General features: G+C 46.1%; 1 protein-coding gene across 1 annotated transcript in view; it reads right to left on the bottom strand.

Moving 5' to 3' along the window:
* MMP20 (matrix metallopeptidase 20) overlaps window positions 1-19,907 on the bottom strand; it is a 48,854-nt gene extending 28,947 nt beyond the window's left edge. Inside the window, exons 1-6 of the mRNA XM_026006704.2 lie at window positions 19,782-19,907; window positions 12,248-12,495; window positions 8,913-9,061; window positions 7,126-7,251; window positions 6,197-6,358; window positions 3,739-3,880 (exon numbers count right to left, since the gene is read on the bottom strand). Coding sequence (XP_025862489.1) covers window positions 3,739-3,880; window positions 6,197-6,358; window positions 7,126-7,251; window positions 8,913-9,061; window positions 12,248-12,495; window positions 19,782-19,907 — 953 coding nt within the window. The remainder of the gene's footprint in view (window positions 1-3,738; window positions 3,881-6,196; window positions 6,359-7,125; window positions 7,252-8,912; window positions 9,062-12,247; window positions 12,496-19,781) is intronic.
* Window positions 19,908-24,085: the final 4,178 nt, after the last annotated feature.

The following is a 24,085-nucleotide window of genomic DNA, read 5'->3' as shown; positions in this document are numbered from 1 at the left end:
GACTGTGATAATCTTGATTTTATGGGTAAAATTAAATTAGGTAAAACCCATGATGATCTGAGCAGGGCAACCACAGTTTTGGGGTCAGGAGGCCTGGGTGCTGGCCAGTCACCCTGTGACTCCAGGGCCCAGCTTCGGCCCTCCCAGCTCCATGTCCTTGGACAAGGTGCTTCTCCTTTCAGCATCTTGTGAAAAGGCAGCAGTAATTCCAATCTCATGGGGCCCTTGTGAGGTGTGAAAACAGTGCTTATCACAGGAAGTACCCACTCAAGGAAGCCCCTGTGATATCAGAGCACCTTGGTCCTAATAGGGGGACGGGGGTGTGCATGTGGCAGACCCAGGGCTGAAAGGAGAGCTCTACTCACTTCCTGCCTCAGGCTCCTCCTCCTCTGGAACTGCCTGCCCTACTGCACTCCAGGCCACAGACAGGTCAGAGGCCACCGGGCTGACTGAACACAGATCCCTGTGCTGGCAGCCTTGCTCCCTCCCTCCCCCTACTCCTCCTCTGACCTCTCATTTCTCAAGGTCTCCTGAACCTGGCCTCCCCTCCTACTGTTACCATCCTCACCATCTGCAGCCATGACCCGGTCAAATAGCCAGTAGCCTTTGCTAAATGCTCATAGTTTGATACTAGAGGGTTTTTAAACATTTTTTGCTTTTTAAAGAAAACAGTCATAATTATACATAAGGGCATAGTATCTTTGACATCATGGTTTCCTTTGCATCTCTTACAACTGCCGATATTTACCATAAGAGTAAGCTCTGTGCTATAGGGCAGCCTGCATCTCACTTCTTCATTGCCTAACCAGTGCTCCCTGCCCTGTCTGGGCTGACTATCAGCTGACACCACCACCCCTCGATGAGGCTCCTGTGCACCAGGCTCCATCTGCTCTGTGCCCTGCCTATGGTTCCTGGGTCAATGCCTACCAATTCTGTTCTGTTTTACTTTTTGGTAACAATAGAAAGAAAGTCAATAATCAATAAGTCTCAATAAAAATCATTAAAAAATAATAAAAAATATTTCAAGTTGTTTCTAAGCCTTAATCCACTGTACAGATTTTCCGATTCTCATTCCTTAATGTAGCATCTGCTGTTTGAGTGCTCACTGTGTGTTTGGCACATTATTTGCTGGGGGCCCTCTGCTCAGCAAGAAGAAAGGCTAGAATTTAAACCAACTCAGTCTCAGGCTAAAACCTGGGTTCTGAGCTCTACTCTAATCTGTTTCTGAGAAGTGGATACCCAACCACTGTTGAAGATTTCCTAATTTTCAAAAATTAGAAACAATTTACAGGCTTAAAAGTACAGCATTGGTTGAATATGTGACGATGTATCTGCACATATATATAATGAAGATGACAAAAAAAAAAAAAAAAAAACAACCTCACCAACATGGAAAAATGAGATATTGCTGAGTGAAAAGAGTTTACAAATCAGCATATCTAATTAAAATCCCATCTTTGTGCATATCCCTGATCCCCTCCTGTGCTTAGACTATATCTTTCTATACAGAAAAAAATCTGGAGGGAAATGCATATCTAAAAATGTGATTACTCTGTTATGGGCTGAACATCTGTGTCTCTACCAGATTCATAAATTGAAGCCTAACGCCCAGGGAGATGGGATGGTGTTAGTCAGACAGGAGCAGTGGGGTAGCCAGGGTTATCTGAAGCGCTGCTGGGGGATCCCTGGTCTGATGTGATTAGTACCCTTATAAGGAGAGACATCAGAGAGATCACCCCCTCTACCCACAACGGGGAGACAAAAAAGTCCTGTGAGCACACGGGATCATGGCAGTGTTTTTGAATGTCTCACTCCCTTATGTAACTGAGGTGTGCAAAGACAGGGTGAGTACTGGTCCTTTAGATCTCCAGCCACTACGGTAGTGCTTGGCCCTCCAGTTGGGCTCAATAACCACTCTTGCAGTGAAGAAAAGGGATAAAAATCATTCAGCCATGCTATTCCTGAGCTACCTCTGACTATTCTCCTGTGAATGAATTCTGTCCCCAGTACAAGGAGGACTGGGGGTGAGTGTTGGTAGGTCTTTTCCTCCAAGAAAAGAAGTGATCACAGCCATCAGTGTCATGGACACGGCCCTAATGCTCCCTGGGAGCCCAGAGTGCCAGGAGAAAAGGGGCTATCGGATGTCGATGCATGAGATTTCCAACCATCTGCATATTTGACCTTAATCATGATCTCATCCCACTAATTGTACTTTATCTAGCTATGACTGGTAAATCTGCCCAATTTGGCTTTCACACATGACCTATGACCTAAAATGAATGATTTGCCGTAATGCTTCCATTCTAGCACTTGAACAAAACCTTAGAACGTGAAACTTAAAATTTAATTCTCCTTCACCCTTGTGTGAATTTTCCAACCTCCTTGGAGTTTTTCCAATGACTACTCACCACCTCTCACCATTTATCAGTCATTCAAAAAAAATAACATTGTTGTCAATTAGACATACTTCAACTAGGAAATGTATCACCAAAAACCATTTCTTGTCTTCGAATGAAAACTTCAACATTAATTTCAAACCTGAAAGGCTTAATCAAATTATATTTCTGTTCTTTCCTTATTACACTCATCTTGAATTTATTTCTATTTAATTTCCCTTAATGATGTCATGACAGTAAAAATATTAATAAAGATCAACCAGTACTCCCGCTGATCAACTCACACAGCTGTAAACACAGCTATTCATGCAGTATTGTCATTAAAGATCCTAGCTTTCTCAACATTATGAATTACTCAATATCATATGCCATTAAATTATTTATTTTTTAGTTAAAAATTTTTTTAGATAGGTAGAGTGCATGAGCCGGGGGAGGGGCAGAGAGAAGCTCAAGCAGACTCCCTGCTGAATGCCTGGGCTCAATCCCAGGACCCTGAGATCACAACATGAGCCAAAACCAAGAGGTAGACGCTTAACCAACTACACCACCCAGGTACCCCTCCTATGCCTTTATGTTTAAATACCAACTTCACCTTGCCATCCTTTATAACTCACAGAACTACTAAAACTTCCATTAATCATCCCAAAAGAAACGTTCCTAAAATGACAGTATTAGGTGCTCAAACCTCAGGGTATTCTTCAGGAGCTGTACAGGATAGCCAACACCTATCAATATTCCTCCCTCCCCTATGCTGACAGCTCATTGTGTTGAAAAGTCAAGGGACCTTGAGAAAGAGGGGTTTCAGCAGAGCAGTGGCTTTGAAATTAGCTACCCATCTAGGCATCCCTCTGACTATCCATCCATCCATCTGTCTGTCCATCTATCTATCCAATCCCTATTACCTAATATTTATTGAGTATACACTGTGTACTCTTACTAGGGATACAGTGATGAACAAGACAGACAGCCATCAGATAAGCCTGGGCTGGTGTAACTCAGCCACTTGGTGAAACTGTTACCTCAGGAAAGCACCTGAGATTCTCATTGTTCTCATTGAGCTTCTATCTGCATCTGTAAATTGGGGATTCTAATCTCTCCTTTGTATTTAGAATAAGTACTTGATGTGTATGGAAAAATACTGTGTCCATTGCCAAGAGCATGGTAGCTGCCCCACAAATAGTGGTTTGGCAGTTCTGTGTCTCCGCAGAGATCCCTGCCTCCCACTCTACTGCCCACACGACGGTGTTTCTGCATGCTCCTCACACGTGGCAGCAGCAAGGACCTCTAGAGGGATGTGAAGGGCTGAGGCTTGGGAAGACTTAGTGCCTCATCTTAGGCTTACCGGTCTCTGAAGAGCAGGAGCTCCTTTCCCAGCATCGTCACAGCATCAAAGGATGAGCTGGAGTCACAGAGGTCGGGGATGGATGGACTTTGGGGTGGTGCGTGGGGCACGGTGGGCTTTCCCAGGAGTGTTTTCCGGGGTCCTAGGATTCAAAGTGACTTGGTCAACATGGTACCAGGACTCTTAGAGTCTGTCCACTGCTCTAGCGACCCCCTTGGAGTGCATGAGACAGGCGGTAAGGTGCATGGCTGTCCATGGCAGGCAGACCCATGTTCAAATCCAGCTTTGCTAGTCCTGCAGTTGTACCATAAGCAGGAACATCACCCAGCCTCTGCAAGCCTCTGTTTCTTCCTTTGTGAAATGGGAGGGGGCCAGGACAGTCCCTGCCTCAGAGGGCTTTGGTGAGAAATCACATCTGTGAAGCACTCGGTAGAGTGCTTGGCATGTAGTAAATGTTAAAAAAAATGGGATCCATTATTTTGTTACCACACATAGCTTCCTTGACAGCTGCAAGTGCTCTAAATTAAAGATTTTTTTAAGAAGTTGCCACTGATTATTCCTTGGTAATTGAATTCTTTGTTCTCAATAACTTCTTTGTGTATTTCGTATCATTTTCGTATCTATTTCCGGCATCTATTTCCGGCATCATTTCGTATCTATTTCGTATCTATTGTGTATTTCGTATCTATTTCCGGGCATCCTGGACTGATCAGCCTTTTATCAGGTGCCCAGGAAACCCTGAGTGAATTCTTGGGCCAGGAGGTACACTGCAGGCACCTGCTATTAAAGGCACCCCCTGCTGGATCCTTCTGTAGAGCAGCCGGGCCCTGGGAGAGCTGCCAGCGAGTTGTCATCCTAGTCCGTGCTCCTGAGGACTATCTACTGTCTACAGAACACTGCTGGTGCTGCCTGAGCCATTGGCCCCGGCAGGTCCCTGCTCTGGAGCAGAGTACATCTGTGGTGACCAGGGGTGAGGGGCAGGGAGGAAGGGAGGAACAGGAAGGGCCAGGGGTGAGAGAGTTGGAGAAGAGCCGGGGTGCAGAAGGCTCAGCAATGGGGCGAGGCTCTGGAAGGTGGTCAGCGCAGAAATGGGCTGCCAGTCTTTGAACATTTACTATGTGCCAAGTCGTCTACGAAGGGTCAGAGGCAGCAGGGTGGCCAGCGGTGAGTGATGTGCACGCTCCCTGGTGATACAGAAGCACGTCTGTGCACTTCGTTCACCTGTGCAAAAGTGGCCACATCAAAATATGTGCTTCAGCCCCTGGCCCCATGACGGTGGCCATCAGACGCTGGAGATGGTCGGAGCAGACGGATCTACGGGGGCAGGCAAACATTTGGGCTCAGTCCTTCTCGGTGGAGCCAGGGATTGCTTTCCTTGGAGTCGAGCCCCCGGTGTTCCGAGCCAGGTTCCCACAATGAAGACACTCAGGCAGGAGGACCCAACCCGCGTGGCCCGCGCCCGCGGCCCTGAGGTGGGCAGAGTTGGCTGAATAGTTCTTTGGATGAGATTTGACTCCCGCGAGGAGGCACAGTCTGCAGAAGGGCGTGCTCCATGCTGCACCGATGCTGCACCGATGCTGCACCGATGCTGCACCGCCAGGTGCGCAGGGACTGACCGGACGCCAGAGCCTCTGCCGGGCGAAGGCAGAGGAGCCATTCCCCGACCTTAGGAGAAGGTCCGTTTCCTAGAGTTGTCTGCCTTTTATCCGTGAAAGCAAAAGTGTCAAGATCTAGGAGTGCTCCAAGATCCCCTCTCACCCAGGACTTCATGGGTCTGTCAGGGTGCTAAGGAAGGCAGGATACAGAGCTCCCAATAATCCTTCGTTACCTTTGAAAGAACGCTAACTCCTAAGACAATTTGATTCTTGGGATAGTTATTCTCTGAGCCTCAACTTTCTCAGCTCTTCAGGGAGGAAAACACTTGATCACGCCAAACAGGCCGGTCGTCAGGCCAGGTGAGAGGGTGACTCACACAAACCCGAGTAGTTGAGTGCAGGCTGTCTGTGCACCTAGCAGTGTAGGTTTTAGCATCACCCTTGCTTTTTTTAGGATGATAAGGTCAATTATCTGCAGGTGGGTCAGAACAATATAGAAACTACAAAATATACCCATCTTCTTCCAGGATCTAAATTCTGACCTATACTCAACAAACAAACAAACAAAACAAAACAAAAAAACCCCACCAAAACCCCAGGCAAATGATTTCATTTTCTATGGCTGGTGAGGGACCAGCATGCCCTGGAGGAAAGATGCACAATTTAATTGTGCATCTTACAAAAGAAAGCTGTAGTCATGTCAGGTGAAAAAGCTCTTCTTCAAAGGGCACAGGTGAGACCGCAGTCCCCAGCTTCCTCTTTACCTGTGCAAGTAACTCCTGGCAATGTATACTTTCTCTAAATTGGAGACTGAATGCCTGTGGCTTTCCGGGCTAGTAGCCAAAGGAGGGTAGTGACTATACCGTACAATGCCTGGATCCCTTTCACATCATCCTTGGGCAGGTGGAATCCGTAGGGATGCTGGTACTTATACGTTGGGTACATCAGCGCTGATGGGTCTGTGGAATGGGCCAGGCCCAGTGCATGGCCAAATTCGTGAGCAGCAACGGTGAATAAATTGAAACCTATGCAGTAGGACACACAAAAAAGACAGCATCAACATGGGGTTTTGTTTTCAATGTTTTCTGTCTTTACAGGATAATTTATGCCCAAATCCTAGTAAACTTGTTTTCTTCTCATAACCAGTTTATCAAAGGTTGGTAGGTTATCTGGTAGTGAGCTTTGGTGACGTGACTCTGGCGCTTTCCCCCTTGGCTAGAAGGACCTTGAAGTGGGGAAGGTTGGAAGTGTAAATCAATCCATTTTGTTCCTTGTCAGTGATGTTTGGTTGGTAGATACAGGGGCCTGATGGGAGCTACCAGGGGCAACGAGATCCAGGTCTGGCCACAGATGCTTCACCAGATCCCTGCTGGTACATGCTACCCCCATCATTCACACACACTCAAGACGTCCGGGGTATTCTGAAGCTTTAACACCCATTCCCATCACACTGCTTGAGACAGCACGGATTCCCTGGGGTCGTCTCTGAACATAGCCTATTTCCACCAATGAGTAAGAGACAATAAATGCTGCATAGTTAAAGGACAGAGGGCCATGTGGAGGAGGCCTCTCAGCTCCTCGGTACCATATGCACGAACCAGAGCTCAGACAAGTCTACAGCACGGGGGGCGGGGGGAGGGCTTTTCCCTTTTGGATTTTTGGCTTACTTGTTTTTCCTAGCCAGCCTCCCTAGTTAACGGGTGGCTTGGGACGTTGAACCTCAGGGTGTCATGGTGATGGCCCCGAAGAAGGTACAATATTTTCCAGGTTATGGTGAATTGTGCATATATACCATTCATTCCCATAGTCCACTTCTCAGCATTGTCGAAATGGGTATCCCCTCCCAGGCCTTCTCCGGGTGCAAACGCATGGGCGAGAGTCCCTCGGGGTCCGTCGAATGGGTAGGAATCCCCGTGATCTAGACAGGCGGGCAGAAACGCCAACAGCAGTTAGGCCTGGCAAGTTTAAGGCATCCTCACATTACAGGGAGTGGACACCTCTTTGTTAACAGCGTTGACACTTCCCATACAAATAGATTTACTTTCCAATATTCGTTTTTTATAAGAAGTTCACATGTCAATAAGCAATCGTCCATTGATAAATGAAGAGGGATATTTGTCATTTCAAAGATAGTTAACATTAAAAATAAAAAAAAATGTTCTTTTGTGACTGTTTTTGTTGCAGTGTCTATCGGCTGACTCCTGGCACTCCATGGATTGTGCCCACACGGCAGATTACAAAAGAAGTAGGGAGCAAGACCTACTGGTTGGGGTGCAAGTGTGTAGGCTGATTCAGTGAAGACAGCACATCGAGCAGATGTGTTTTCTGTCTCTTTCCACCAGACAATGTAAGGAGGTGTCCAAAAGGAGAGAGAGTTCCTCTGTAATTTCAACAAGCAAGCAATAAAGGTGTCTACAATCATAACTTTTAGAGCTTTATATGTTTTTGTTTTACTTATATTTACATAAGTATATATAAAATATAAAATATATTTACTTATATTTAACTAACACGTGATTATAACTAACCTGTTAACTAACAGGTTATTACAATAAAAAAGGGGGAAGAACAAAGCGAGGCATGTTGCAGAAACCGTATTTCACGGTCTCTCATGGGGCCTGGTGCACCGGGTGCCAGGGTTCTGGGTGGGCCCTATGGACCCTGTTCCTGGCAGCTCCGCGCCCACTCAGGCTGTGCTGTGGGGAGAGGGTACACATTGGCAAGATCAGGGGAGTGTTAGCGTCCCAGCCTCCAAAGCTGCTTTGAACCACACCAGCCTGCCCCTTCCCCAGGGTGACCCCCTTGTGCAGGAGGTCACGCCCAGGGCCCCCTCTGAAAGTTTCACACTGGGGACCTGCATCACTTCCTGTCTCCTGGCTTCGGCGCATGTACCTCCCAGGATGTGAGGCTGAACTCAGCGTGGAGACAGGGGCCCTTCCACGTGGTGTCTGGGGAGGGAGGATCGGAGCACTTGCTCACCTCCGCTTCGTGGAAGCTGAGAAAGCAAACGAATTTTGTGGCTCTCCCTTTATCTGCTTCTTTGACAGGTGGCCCTGGAAAGGGCTCTGTGCAGACCACCTGGTGCCCAGTTACCAGGCTGAGACGAGGGCAAGGTGCAGCAGGCCTGCAGGCTCCAGAGGCTGTGGGTGAGACGGCAGCACCGCTGTGCTGACTGCTGCTGGGGGAGGTGGTCAGAGGTCCGGTGGGGGTTTCCTTCACTGGGGACTCAAGGTGGGAGATTCTTGGTGAATATGGAAGGGGGGTTGTAGTGGTGACCATGGGGCGAGGGTTCAGGTGGCCTCCCAGCCAACGGGGAGGCTAAACAGGACAGACTCTGTCTCTGATGAGGCAGCAGAACAGGGAGAGCTGAGTCCACTCTGCCACCTGGTCTAGGACTTCCCTGGCTCTATTTTCTGGCCAGACACAAGCATGACTTGACCATGACCTTGGCCTCTGCCCTTCACACCATGTGTGGAAGAAGATCTAGTGGATCCCTTGCACTAAATGTTGGAAAGGAAGATATGTTGGAACATGTCTCCTGTGGATTAGGAAGGCAAGATCCAAGATGCACCACAGTACCTCCGGTTTCAAAAGATATCATAATGTCCGCTTCTCCCGAGTTCACGCGGATGAAGCTCAGAGGCACAGCGCTGCCCCAGGCCTGCAAGGCCATCTCCACTGCTTTGTCCACCTCAGCAGGACTCATGGAGGATGTGTATTTGGAAATTCTGCGAAAACAGAAGGAACATATTTTCCTTTTGGCGAGTGCTCCTAGTGAAGAAGGCAAGCCTTACATTGAGGTGGTACTAAAAATCGAAGGGTTGGACGTGAATCTACAATGTAGGCATTTTTCTCTCAAATAGTAAATCTTGGTTTGCTTTCCTATGTGTTGAGTTACTGGAACATGCAGAATAACCGGGAAGGTCAAGGGGGAAGTGAAAGAGTTGAGATCACCTGCTGCAGAAGCGGTTTGGCCCTCATTGCTCTTAGATCAGCCTGAATTGTAAAGATGATAACCCAGTATCATTTCACAAGAACCCGTTTCCCCTAAAACGGTTTAATTGAGAAGGGAAAACCTCTTTTGCCCCAAAAGGGACTGAAAATTTTCTATGTAAAAAACAGTGAGTTGTGAGGTTTTGCACATTCTTATTCAAAGGCCATTGCGATTTCCCCAGTGGGGGATGTTTGTTCTTAAGATAATGCCTATCTTAAAGAGGACGCTTTAAGCTTGGACGCTAAGGCTTGAGTCTGTCCTGAAGTCCTGGGTGACAATGACACCTAGAGGCAGAACAGTGTAGAGCTTTCTGGACAAACCGTAGGTGGAGCCAGTTGGTGTTCTGGACGTGCTGCCCTGAGCCCAGGGGGCTGGGAGTCCCAGACTGCAAGGAAAGGAGGGGGCAGGGGAAGGAAACTGACCCCGGAACCTTGCTGGGGGGGACCTTGAGCTCAGAGCACAACCTGGGTGCAGAGCGAGGGGTCCTGCTGGAGCCGACCTGGGGAGCAGCCCTTGCCCTATATCCTTTGTCTCTCCGGCTCCTCTTCCTGTGTACATCGTAGGTGCTTAGCAAACTCTTCCTAAACGGATGGACTCTGAATAAAAGCCAGTGGTTTTTAAAGCCTCCTGAGTGGCGGTCCAGCTAGCGCCTGTGAGAACTACCTGAGAAGCTGCGTAAATAAATGTGCGGGGTGACCTGTACACCTGCACCGTGGCAGGTACCCGGATTACTGCGATAGAGGTGGTGCTGTCTCAACCACCAGTCACCGGGGAAGGGACCAGGTCCTATGGAGGGCATGGCTAGCAGTGACCTCGGCGGTGGATGGAGGAACTCGAGGATCTTTCACGGAGATGGAGATTGGGCAGTGCAGCGGGGGCAGGGGGTGACATAGAGGGGATGGGGGGCGGTAACCACAAATACTCTGAGCATGTGCCCCCTGTAGACACGGGCCCCAGCAAGTCCGTTCTTACAATGGCCGTGAGATATGACCGGGCTGTGCGTGTCATGCCCTCTCTGACCCCAGACGTCTGCACACAGCACTAAGCCACAGTCTATTCCAATCCTCCGGTTCTGTTAGAGGAAGTTATCCTGAGGTCCAGTGTCTGCATCGGGTGCGAAGTGGCCTCTAGGGCTTTCTGGGGCTGGGGTCTGCCTGGGAGGGAGCAGGTGGGCAGTGGGAGTGTGCTGAGGGGCTTGGGGGGCCTGTCTAGGGAGTAGTATCACAACAATATACTTCTCTGAGTCTCAGATCAGCTGGATGGACGGCTCTGGTCTTTGCTGTGCATACTCACATTCTGTAAGACAGTTTAAGAAAATGATGGGAAGACTTCATGGGTTTATATGTTTCCTGTTCAACTCCACGTGGGGCGCTTCTTCCCCAAATATTTAGATTTTTGCCGCATTCTTGGGTGTTAGCAGGGTGATAACTGTGTTCAGAGTGCCACCATCTGGACTCGGGCTCGTAGCCACCAATGGGCAGCCTCTGTGGCTCTGCCCTGCTGCCCTCCCTTGGGCCACCGGGACTGGGGACGAACTGCTGAGCCCTAACCTCTCATTCGAGGGCTTGGCTGATGTCCGTGCTGTAAACACTCTCACTGGCGAGAGTTTCAAGCCACCAACCTGCCAGCCCTGTGTGTACAGTTGGGAAGAGACAAGCGGCAGCACATCCATGGTACGGATAAAACTGCACCAATGACCTCATGAACGCCGATGGTAGTAACGTGTGGCGTGGTGAACAGGTAGCAACGTTTGATCACATTTCTAGTTCTATCTAGCATACACAATGTAATATTTAGCAATTTGTGTAGAAATATAATTTATTTCATTGCAGGTTTTATAGCTTAATTTTTAATAATGGCTCTGTTTACCGACAGCTTGCGGGATTCTAGGGCAGTTAACAACAAGCTGCAAAATTCCCGAGAGCGTTAAGGAGACTTCTGTGAGCGTGAGGGGGCAGCTCCAGAACAGCCCTTCAGGGACTAAGCGGTCTGGCCTCGCCCTGTACCCCGCTCTCAGCCAGATTTGCTTATCCTAAGAACAAAATCTGGCGGAAGCCTGGAGTGGCTCTCTGCGGCCCAGGGTGGCACCCGCTCACTGGGCCACCCCCCAGCACACCTCTATCTGCCCGGACTCCACCTGCCCTGGGAAAACGCTCCAGTTAGCCAGGCCTGGTGCAAGAATGCAAGCGTGGGCCGCCCTCTTGCAATGCCACATCTGTCCAGCAGGTGCAAAGCCCATGCAACAGTGTCCCTGGCCTCCAAACCCAGCTCAGGCATTCAGGCGGACAGGGGGTCCTCCAGGAAGGAGGCCTGCTGGCCCAGGAATGGATCCCTGCCCTCCCTCCAGGTGCAACCACAGTTTTCTGCTTAGACCTGCGAGCTCACACTTGTCACTTGAGGACTTGATGATCTGTTTGCTTGTGTGTCTCCCAACAGGGACTGTGAGGTGGGGGGAGGAGATCTACTCACTTTCGTATCTCCAAAATTGAATGTCTATAGTAGGCATTTAATAAATCATCAATAAATAATTTTTGGAATTAATAAAAAAGTTACTTTGTTAATAGGTGAACTTTATTGTTTCCTTCTGATTGAGGAGGAACTTGTTTTAAGAAAACGGGTTGGTACTGTCAGGCTATTAATCCTAAACTAGGTTATTTTTCTTTAAAGACAAGTGTGTTGTCTCTCTGATTAATAACATTATTTGTAAAGCCCGAAACGGCTGGCCATTATGGTAATCCTGAGATGGTGTTTTGTAGTGAGTCCTCCAATGTCACTGTCTAAACGTTAGCCATAAAATTGCTTCCTAATGATTGTGATGAGTCGGGATTTTTACACAGATTGGAAGGAAGGAATTTCTAAAAGATAAGAAAAGGAGAGAGGGGGATTTCTCTCTGACTTTGGAAAGACTCCATCTCATTACCTGTATGTCAAAGTATTTTTTTTCCATTTGGGTTCACCTGGGAAGAGGCGATAGTTTGCCACGTCGGGAACTCCGCAGCGGGGCCTCTTGATCATGTCCATCGTGGGCCGGTCCAGCTTGCCAGTGATGCGGAGGCCGAAGAAGGCTTGCAGCTCCTTGATCTTCTTGATCAGGGCTCTGCCTCCTGGCGCCCCCATCTCGCCGACCTGGGGCCCTGCCTTGCTTGTGTAATACTTGTCAAGATATGCCTGGAACGGAGAGGCAGGCTGACATGTCTGCGATACAGTCTCCAGGAGAGACTCAAGCTCAGGTTAGAAAGGGACAATATTCTCGACAAGTTAAAAACAGCATGGACAGTATATTCCCATCTGTGAGAAATATTAGATATATTTGCACAGATAAAGCTTTGACAGGTACATGCCGCATTATTAACAATTGTTATGTCTGGGAAGTGGGGATTGTAGTCTCTTTACTCACTTGCATTTTATAGTTTTCCTATGAGGTCTTGTTATTTTAAGAGGAAAAAATAATGGGAGGAAAATAATGTGGACATTTTCCCCGCAGGTCACTTATTTGTCATTGAAATCTTCACCCAATTTGCAAAACCAAGACTATTCTATTTCCCTAGAAGGCAGTCCTTGGTACCATGTTTTCATTGTACATTGTGCAAGATTGACATTTTTTTAAAATTTATTTATGATAGTCACACAGAGAGAGAGAGAGAGGCAAAGACACAGGCAGAGGGAGAAGCAGGCTCCATGCACCGGGAGCCCGATGTGGGATTTGATCCCGGTCTCCAGGATTGCGCCCTGGGCCAAAGGCAGGCGCTAAACCGCTGCGCCACCCAGGGATCCCCAGATTGACATGTTTTTAAGGCTCAGAGGCTTGAGTGTCGGCCTCTCATCTGGTTCAAGGATACACAGCCCTTCTGTCTCCCTGCTGGTCTTACATCGTTTGGTGTCCAGTGCATGGGCTTGACCTGTCCTGCAGCACATGTTTCCAGGACTGGCCTTTTGTCCCTTGGGGCAAGTACAGTTATCCATAGATTATAGGCTTTTTGGCACATTAAGGCTTAAAACCTCTAAACTGATCATTCAAGATTTTCTAGGACTTCCTGGGTGGAGTGAGACTCCTACAAGTGCCTGGCCAGAGCCTGTGGTTGGCACAGGGATTTCAACTACCCACCTGATTTCAGGGAAGCACAGAGCAGCAAAAGATTTACGTGTATATTTTACTTCATATAACATTTTATATTTATGTATTATATAGGAAGAATTTATTTACTGTATGTAAATATTTATCACATTAGCCATATTTATATTCTATATAAATTGTGTGTATGATTTATGTTATGTGTACAAATTTATATACAAAAATAATAAAACATTGAAACAACTTAATGTCTAACAATAGGGGATTTGTTGGATAGATTATTATAGATTCATATGAAGTGATACTAGGCCTCTAGGATTACATTTTTGGAAAATATTTAATGGCATGCAGTAATGCACTCAATATAATGACAATATACTGAGAAAAGTGGAGGTGAAGTCTTTATAAAGATTATAATATATATATTTTAAATATTTTATTTATTTATTCATGAGAGACACAGAGAGAGGCAGAGACATAGGCAGAGGGAGAAGCAGGCTCCATGCAAGGATCCTGATGTGGGACTCAATCCGGGGTCTCCAGGATCAGGCCCTGGGCTGAAGGTGGCGCTAAGCTGCTGAGCCACCTGGGGCCACCCTTTACCTCTGGTTCTAACACTATGGGTGACGATTTATTTTTCATCCTTTCCTACATCCCAAAATTTTCTGCTGTGAACGTGGATTGCAGTTTCTCAGTAAAAAGGTAAAAGAAGAGATGCACTGGCTTGTGTGGACAAGGTGCTCCGTATGCTTCCTGGGGGCCAACCAATCCTCAGCTCCTGCCCGGCTGGCAGGGGAACCTCACTTCCCTGGTGGTGGTTCCTTGTGAGAATCTTCATGGGACGAGGACCCAGGAGGAGGAGGGGTGGGGGGGGGGTGTAGCCCGGAGCCTGGGTGAAGAGCTCTGGGAAACAGCCGTGGCCCTGAGGGCGGCTCATTCCCATCTCTGGGCATGCCATTGTAAGCATTCCTGTTTCTGGTTTTTTCTTTGTGAGATGACGATTCTTGGAGCCTTTTGTCTTTGCTCAAATTAATGCTGTGATAGCATGACACTCACACCAGGTCTGAATTATGCTTTTTCAGACATAAGCTCTGTGCAGAACAGATGCTCTGTACTTCCTGATACAGTTTGAGTTTCAAAAAATTCTGTCCCCTTGGTAGTTTCTGTGTTTTGGTTTACAAAATATGGTCACGTAAGAGAAGATGCTCACGACCTATTAAGCAGAAAGAAGTTTACAACTATTCCTACAGGATAAGCCATGTGTGAACAAAGTGTGTGCATACGGATACGCACACTGATGAATACTCATGCACGCGGACTGGAATGAGGAAGGGAGGATCCTCAAAAACTCAGTAATCGGAAAGAATAATATTTAATGCAACACTAAAAAAATTAATGCAGAAAAATCCACGATGAATAAAACATCAATATTTTAGATACAGGCAGGTTACGATCCTTAGCATTCCTCACCCCGGTCTCACCCTGGAGTCAGAGCAAGGTGTTTTGAGAAACACAGATGAAGGGATGAGTAGTGGTTTTATCTCAGTGATCGAACTGAGGATGATCCTTTTCTTGTTACTTACGTTTTATGATTTTCCTGCTGTGGACATATATAATTCTACAATAAATTTTTTTTTCTTTAAAACATGCAGAAGATGTTAGACCTACAGCTGAAAGGTTTCAGTCTGGCCAGAAAAGAGAGGATTAAAACAGTACCTGCCATGGTTCTGGACTTGGAGTACATGCTCCGTTAATATTTGGGCTCCTCTCTTTCAGGGAAAATATGAGTATTTTCTTTTTCTTCTTTGAAGACTCATCAGATGTTCTGAGTATTAAGAGCCCAAGTTATTTGGGAACTTTCTTGCCTACGTTTTTGACAAGCTTGTAGCATCTTTCCAGACTCAAGACACTCAGGGAGGCACTTTGATGAGCACTGAGAATTGCATTTGTGTTCATTCTAACACTTGGGTATTGTTGGCTCAATGCCTGGCCCTGTTGGCTTTGGGGGTCAAGGGTTTTAGGTCCCCCAGAGTCATCCTATTTGCTCTCACCTTTCCCACTTCTTGGTTCTTAAAATTACAGGATGTTAGGGTTGGCTCTTGGGTTTGAGATAGTGAAATAATGGAAACCCAGGGGGTCAGTCTCAGCTACTGGCCCAGCTCCTCAGCAACAGCTCTTCATCCAGTGTGTGTTCCTGGCATCCTTCTTGAGAATTAAGAACTTAAACTGAGTCAAGTGTGCTTCAAAACAAGGTGAAGTCCAAGAAAGCATTTCTTCAACATTTCCTTCTGTTTTTGCTGAGTCCCAGTGAGGGAATCATGAAGACTGGGATGCTGTGTGAGGAATCCTAGCTTCTAACAAGCTCAGGCAATGCCCTTCACATGTTTTCAGGGCTCTCATCTACAACATGAGGTTGGCATTTGTTCTACTGACCATACCAGCGCAGGATCCAGGAAGGTCCTCAGTGTGAAAATGTTTGAGTGGCTGGCATATTTTAAATGTGTTACACCCTTTCACATACTAATTCCTCCTCTGGAAATCTGTGCTGAAAAAAATATCCTTTAGCTCAGGCTGGTGTACAGAGGCGTTCACAGCAACACTGTTCATGTGGAAATAATCTATGGATCCAGCAAAGGAAGCAATTAAATAAATTATACCTTACTTATATTCTGGAATATTTGTAATTCTTTAAGGTGATGTTTATGAAAATAGCATAAAAATAAAACTTTTCTCATGCAATCATAATCAGCGACAAAGTTAGGAACCAAACATAATAATTTAAAAATCTTTTCATGCACAGAAAGTAAAATGGTAGTAAAAACTTCTAGATTTAACAGTCTGTATTTGGAAGCTTTCAATTTTAATCTTTATCTTTAATAACAAGTTTATAATAATGTGATGATGAAAGTTTACATGATTTTTAAGGACAGTTTAACAAGGTGTTATATGTTGTTTTATTTATTTTCATTTTTTAAAAAGATTTTATTTATCTATTCATGAGAGACACAGAAAGAGAAGCAGAGACATAGGCAGAGGGAGGGAGGTGGGAGGGATCCTGATGTGGGACTTGATTCTGGGACCCTGGGATCAAGCCCTGAGCCAAAGGCAGACGCTCAATCGCTGAGTCACCCAGGTGTCCCTATATGTTGTTTTAAATATTGTATTTATATTACTGGTTTTTAAATGCAAATAAAAATAGAATAAAACTCTGGTTTAAGACTAAGTGTTTTATTAGTCATAATTTTCAAAGCCTTTATGCTCATCAGAAAAACAGAAGTTAAAGAACACAAGTGGACATTAAGTACGTAAACTAAAAATCTGCTCATCTTTTTAAGTGTAGATTATTGTGCTAGTGAGTTTGGGAGGAAGCATATGGCATTTAGAAAATTTGCCTGTTTCATGTTTGTAGATGCAAGAAATGGTCTGTTCTCCCTGGAAAGAAGGGAGCCATGTGGAAGCTGATTATCCTGACCCTGGCTCGCGGGCCCCCTGGTCCACTGGCCACCTGGCTATGGAACCCAGCCAGTCTCCATGAATGTTCTCCCAGCTCCCACCACCAGCCTGACAAATAGCCAGGCTCCTTGCCCCTCAGGGTCATGCAACTGGGTCATTCTTACAGTTTAGGTTCACCTCGAATATCACTTCCACAGAGAAGCCTTCCTGAACTACTTGGGTGAACCTCCCCCCCCACCCGCCCGCATTGTCCCAGTCACTATCATCCTGGCTCATTTTTCCCAATATCACTTATCACTTTGAAATAATCTCGGGTGCTTGTTGATTGACTATCTCCTCCCAGCACCTTCCCCTCTCACACCTCCATTATCCCCATGTAAGTGCCGCAAGAACAGGGTTTGACTTGTTTTGTTCATTGACGTTTCTCCAGTTTTTCGAACAGACTCTGGCACAGAGCACACCATCAGCTGTCAGTAAATAATCATTGAACGGATGAACTTAAACTGCATATTTTCATATGGCTTCATTTGTTGTGTTGTAAGGTGGTTACATATAGAAGCCTCCTTATTCACAGAGAATATGATCCAAAGCTCCCAGTGGGTGCCTGAAACTGCAGATAGTACTGAACCCTGTAAACACTGTTTTTTTCCTTTATGTACATACCGTAAAGTTTAATTATAAATTAATTGCACAGTGAGAGATTAGCAACAATAACTAATAATAACATAGAACAACTATAACAATGTACTGTGATGAAAGTTATGTGAATGTGGGCTCTCTCTCAAAAAATCTTACTGTACTCACACTTCTTGTGATGATATGAGGTGATAATGTGAGCACTATGATGTGGCAAATGCATGATGGGGTGCTGTGATGTGACAGGGGAACCACGTGGGTGCTGTGATGTGGCAGGTGCCTGAAGTGGGTGAAGCTACTAATGCACCTTCTGATATGTTAGAAGGAGAACCATCCACTTTCCCACCAGGAATGACTGTGTATAACTGAAACGATGTGAAGCAGATGGGGGAGGGGGCTGCTGTATTTCTACAAACCACAGGGTGGGATAATTCTTTCTAGTCCCTGGGACTCACTTTAGAGGTTTTCCCAGATCACTCTAGCCTGCCAAAGAGGATGCCTTTTTCCTGGCAGAGCTGGTGGCTGGGGCTGTTGCAGGAGCAGGTGCCTTTCTCATGTTTCCCTGGCCCTTGGTTGAAGATCTTTCTGTGAGTTAAGTGGTGAGGGGGCCCAAGAAGGGCAAACTTACTTTGGAGCAGAAGTAGTAAGGGATCCTCAGCATTCCATTCATTCTTCCTGAATACTCCTAGCAAGCATATCCTTTCCTGAGACCTTCTGGTCTTATGCGTGCATAGACTGCTCGGGGGCCAGCTACTTTTCCCTGTGAAGGGTGGTAGTATTTGCAGTGCTGCGGGACTCCACCACTGTGGGACAGGAGCAGTGAATGACATGTAGGTGAATATGCATGGCTGGTTTAGCCCGATGACTATCGTTTGTCCGGACTGGGACTAGAATCATAGTCTTCGGCTCTCTCGCATGGATTCTGGCCTCAGCATGACCCTCCTTCCAGAGGTCACAAAGGCTATAGTTTCTCAGTCAGAACGGCATGATGCTAGCAGATGGATAATTATAGGTGGGGAGACAGGACCCCAAACTACAACATGATACCATCGAAACACGATTTGAAATATACCTCGGAATTCTGAGATACATTATCTTGAATTTAGTTTATCTAACAATGGCTTCAAATCAAAGGAAGTGCAGTTTAGCAGTTCTCTTCTCGGCATCTGCTACCTTGATTATAAGCAGGGTTGATATTAAAATGTTTAATGACAGGCATGGTGGGGGCTGACTCATCAGAATGGATGGATGGGTCGTGCAAACAGTCAGTGTGAGTGCGTGCAAATCAGCTCTGCAGTGCAACCACCGAAGCACTGCCCAGTGTAGCTTGGCAGGTGGGAAAGCATTGTGGCGGCTAGGCTGGCAATCATTAGATGCGCTCACATCTGACAGATGATTGAGAGAGAGGCCCTGGCCCAAAAAACATCTCATCTGCACACTGCTCACTAATGTTGAGTTCCATCGTTAGACAGTTTTTCCTCCAAGATTTTAAAGTAATCCCTACACTCCACATGGGGCTTGAACCCACAACCCTGACATCAAGTCGCACACTCTACCGATGGAACCAGTCAGGTGCCCCTAGGGATGTCTCCTTAGATTACAGATTGCCTCTTTCCTTTCAGTGCAAAACTCACTTGGGAGCTAATAGATGTTGAATCATTTTGAGTCCCATAATCGTTGCAAAAATTCTAGCGTGAATTATTTGTATCCCATCCTTTCCAACCAGTTCAGAAAGATCTTCAAAGAGGAAAGTATGTAAGCAAGGTACTTAGAAACATGCTTTAGAGAGGACAGGCTTGTGAGGAGCAGGTAGGCACCCAGGACAAACCTTGTTCACTTTGGATTTTGATCTCATTTGCACTCAACACTGGAGCTGTTTGCTACTGCGTGAACACAGGAAATCTTTCTGCTGTGACCGCCAGGAAGCTGAGCACTACGTTTACAACCTATCCTGTGTGTGCGGCACTTACACCTCAGGTTTTATTTTTCTGGCCTTATTCCGACATTACTCCTCAAATTCCTTATCTTTTTGTCTTGCATGTATTTGTGCAAGCTGTTTCAGCTTCCTTATGGAGCAAGCTACCCAGCTACTTGTTTATTTGGTCAGGCCACAAGGGCTCCTAGTGCACCAGACATGGGCCTTAAACCTCCAGGATGGAGCCTCTCCTGGGCTCCAGGGCATTTGTGAGATGACCTTAAAACAGTAACAGATTTTCCCTTGATTTCTCCTTACACCCTCGTAGGTTTTCCAGGGCAGGAGGAGGAAGAGGGAATTGCGTAAAGATTTACAAACCTGTGCGAGGTGGTAGTTGTTCTGGGTCGTCCTGGGGGCGGCTGCAGATACGGAGGGGGCCGCAGTGCAGAACTCGAGGGCTGCGCCGAGCAGCAGAGCCAGGCCGCACGTGGGGAGCACCGTCATCTCCTCGGGGCGCCTCGTGCTTATATCAGCCTGGGATGAGGCAGACACTGCACATTTGCACTCTGGCCTGGAGCTGCTTTTATAGCATCAAACAGGTCTGCACCCTTGGAGCAAGGATGAATCATGTCTCAAAAGGTAATTATACAGCTCATTTCTTTCCCTGATGACGGGGTAACAGGACAGTGCATGGGAGTCAGGGAGACCTTCATTCTCTGCGATTCGCCAAGTCACAGAGGCAGAGATACAGTCTGTTTGCATGAAGTTTGTCAGCTGCTTGCACGAATTGGGGTGTACCTGATTAATTTTAACCCAATCTAATGGAAACATTTGATGGGTCTCAGCTCGGGGGCCTTTTTCCATTCCACTGACAGAAGAGGTCAATGATTAAAATAGAGTTTAATCCATCTTTGGTAATTGTGCCCCTCCCCCCAAATCTGATCCAGCTGCCTATATCTCCTGCATCCACTCGGGCATTTCCCAATAATGAGCACTATTCCCAAGGATGGTTCTGGGCATGCAGGATCCTGAATCATCAAGGAAACACTGCATTATACAGTGCTGACTTAGGGCAGAAAGCAGGCTGACAGCTGTCAGAAAAGCCTTGAATAAGTGAATGCACGAGATGCATCTTAGTTAACTGAAGCATTGGAAGAACTATGCATTCTCTGTGCACTCTGATTAGCTGGGTTCATATTCTTTCTCCTGGATCCAATTAACATAGATCTTGATCTAGAGACAGCGTGGAAAAATGGTTTATATGGTGTGAAAAGCACTTTGACATCAAAGTGAGATCCAGTTTTAAGATACTTCCTAGCTGGGTGACCTTGGGCAGGTTATTTAACCTCTCTGGACATCACGGTTGTTTTTTTATTATTTATTCTGCAAAACACTGACAACAATACTGTGTGTAAGCTCAGTGTTGTCAGAGAAGCAGATAGTGTGCTATCCAATGGCCACTTGGCATCCAGGAGACAAATCCCAGCTCTGACACCTGTCCGTGGGCTTGGAGCACGGCACCTGATCTCATTCAGCTGTGGTATTTTCATCTGTAAAATATGGGGGAAGATACCCACATTGTTGGATTGTTGTAAAGGAGCAAATCAAGGTGTAAGGAAGGCCTTGGCAGAGTGTTCAGTGGACACCAGTTCCTGCAAAATCACGTTTGATTTATCTTTTCACGTTGGTGCCAGGCTCCTGGCGGGTTGGAGCAAGTGCCTTTGGAATGGATGAATGGATTTGATCAGTGATTCCCAAAGTGTGGTTCCTGGCCCTGCAGCATCACTGTTAACCTGGAACTTGTTGGAAATGCTAATTCTCAGGCCCAACCCAGACTCACTGAATCAGAAGCCCTGGGAATGGGCCCCAAGGGTTGTGTTTTCACTAACATGCAAAAGTTGGAAAACACTGTGTTAGCTGAGCAGATAGCATCGTGGGGATGGGATGAATGAAAAAATGTATCAAAAGTGTCAAGAATATCCCAGTCACAGAGCACTCAGTCCTCCTCTTGCCATCAGAGCAGTGCTTTTACTGGTGACATTCTTCTTGTTTGAATGTCATTTGGGAAGTTTGTTGCATATAATTTATCACATATACTTGCTAAGCAGACAAAATGTATAAATGTATAAAATGTATAAAAGCCTTCTCACTTAAACTAGATTTGAGGTCATTTCCATAGTGACCTCTCTCTCTCTCTCTCTCTCTTGCATTCTGATACACTACCCCAGGTCTACTGGAGCTCAGATCCTGTGTCCTTGGCAGTACGGGGAGCACACACACCTGTGCCTATGCCCTGCGCTGCACTGGGGCACACAGGACCTGTGTGGCTGGCACACAGACTGTTGGGCTCCTTGGCTCTCCTGCTGTGTCTTGCCCCACAGAACATGGCTAAGCAGACCGAGCAGCTCCCTGATGCTCTTTCTCATTGCAAACAATCCAGTTGTTATTCTGGTTTTTACATTTTAATCTCTAGTAATCTAGCTTTCTTTTTTTTTTTTTTTTTTTTAAATTTTTTTTTTTTGTATTTATTTATGATAGTCACACAGAGAGAGAGAGAGAGAGAGGCAGAGACACAGGCAGAGGGAGAAGCAGGCTCCATGCACTGGGAGCCCGACGTGGGATTCAATCCTGGGTCTCCAGGATCGCGCCCTGGGCCAAAGGCAGGCGCTAAACCGCTGCGCCACCCAGGGATCCCTAATCTAGCTTTCATAAAGGATTGAAGTTCTGGATTTCTAAGGAGTCCAGTCCCAGCCTGGGAAAATGCCTCACAGTGGGGCCACCTTTTAGCAGTTAGGCAGCAGCTAGCCTCAGCCCACACCCAGGTTCTGTACTTCCTTCAGACTCTTCCAGGAAATACACCCTGCTTTGAACGGTGGGCTTCTAAAAATTGTTCATTTATTTAGCTTGTAGTTCATGTAATATTTTATAATTATATTATGACTTGAAGTTTTCACATTTTTATTAAGATTAGAGAAAAATCTTACTGCTGTAGTAGATTGGGGGGGAGGGGCAGAAGGAGGAGCAGGAAGAAAACAGGTCTATCCATTTAGTAGAGAGAAGGAAACAAATAGCCTTTTGATCTAGCCATCGTTATCATTAAAATGAGCTATTGAAGAAGTTTATGGAGTTGCCTCCAGAAGACTGACTACGAGATAGAGATGCTTGAGGGCGGCTTGACTTACGTGCGGTTCTGCCTGTTGGCTTGGGTTCCGGGTGTACATGGACAAGTTAGATTGGATGATTCTTTCACATTATGTACATATATATAATACATATGTATAAAATACATATATATATGTATTTTATATATGATTATTATATATACAAATAAAAACATATAAAATACAGATTGCACTATATTCAACATATAGACAGTACAGTTTTTCAATAAATTCATAGTCCATTTCATTCATTCACATTCATTTATTTCATTAATTCACATTCAATTCCTCTGTTGAGCATCAATTACTCTTCGGGCTCTGGATATGCGAAGACACGAGGCAGTTCTCACGTCCCAGGAGCTCAGACTGAGAACCTGGAATAAGATCGTAGATGAATACAGAGTGACTGTAACAAAAATGAGACTTCACATTGCAAGCAGCTAGAATCCTTCCAGAAAGCAATCATGCCACACATACCAAGAGCCGTGAGAGGGGCTGTACTATGTGGGTAATAGTCCATCCCTAAGAATTTTCACTAAGAAAGTCATTAAAAAGAAGAGAAACAGAAATGTTTATTTTATGTCTTGTTGTACAACAAAGACGTGGAAGGCCGCTCAGTGTCTGAAAGAAAGGAAGTGGTTATAGACGTTATGACAACTCAATATTATATAATTAAGTCATTAGAAATAAGATAGCAAGGCATAAAGTACTAGGAGGGACAATCTTAAATAAAAAGAGCAAACTCCAGAATTGAATAGATTTGGTGCTGTGTTTGCTAAAGAAAAGAAGGAAAGTTGGAAGGAAAGCCACCACAGGACTGGAACCCTTGGGGTCAGGTGCTCAGACTTTTTACTTCACGCTTTTGGTGAACTTTCCTTTAATGCCACCCAATGTTTTAAAAATGGTAAGTGGAGGGATTCCTGGGTAGCTCAGTGGTTGAGCGTCTACCTTTGGCTCAGGTCATGATCCCGGGATCAGCCCATCGGGTTCCCTGCATGGAGCCCGCTTCTCCCTCTGCCTATGTCTCTGGCTCTCTCTCTGTGTCTCTCATGAATAAACAAATAAAATCTTTAAAAAATAAATAAAAACAGTAAGTGGAAATTTGAACATCTTTCCACATACTTTTTACATATAGTTTGCATTTGCACAAACAGAAGGCGTGTGCGATCAACTTGGCTGTGCATTTTGCTTGTTCCTTTGTTGGCCATGGATGAAAAGCACCTGCATTTACAAGGTACACTGGTTCTGGGCTCAGTGCTGGATGCACAAGCAGTAAACAGAAACTTGTTCCTGCCTGTCAGGGTCTTAGAGCCCCTGAGAGAGACCCGGCTGTACACTCCAAGTACCCTGCAGTGTACTTAGTAGAATAATCTTTAGGTCCAAAGGAGAACAGAAGATGGAAACTCAGTCTGCCTGGGCTTCTGAGGATGGGGAGGGTGGGGGACAGAGGCTCAGGGTGGCCTTTCGGTCCCACTACAGACCCCCCAGCAGGGTGGGTCAGGGGAAAGGACAGGTGGTCAG

The sequence above is a fragment of the Vulpes vulpes genome, chromosome 12, assembly GCF_048418805.1.
Source record: "Vulpes vulpes isolate BD-2025 chromosome 12, VulVul3, whole genome shotgun sequence".
Taxonomy (NCBI): Eukaryota; Metazoa; Chordata; class Mammalia; order Carnivora; family Canidae; genus Vulpes; species Vulpes vulpes.
This window is presented reverse-complemented; position numbering and strand designations above follow the sequence as displayed.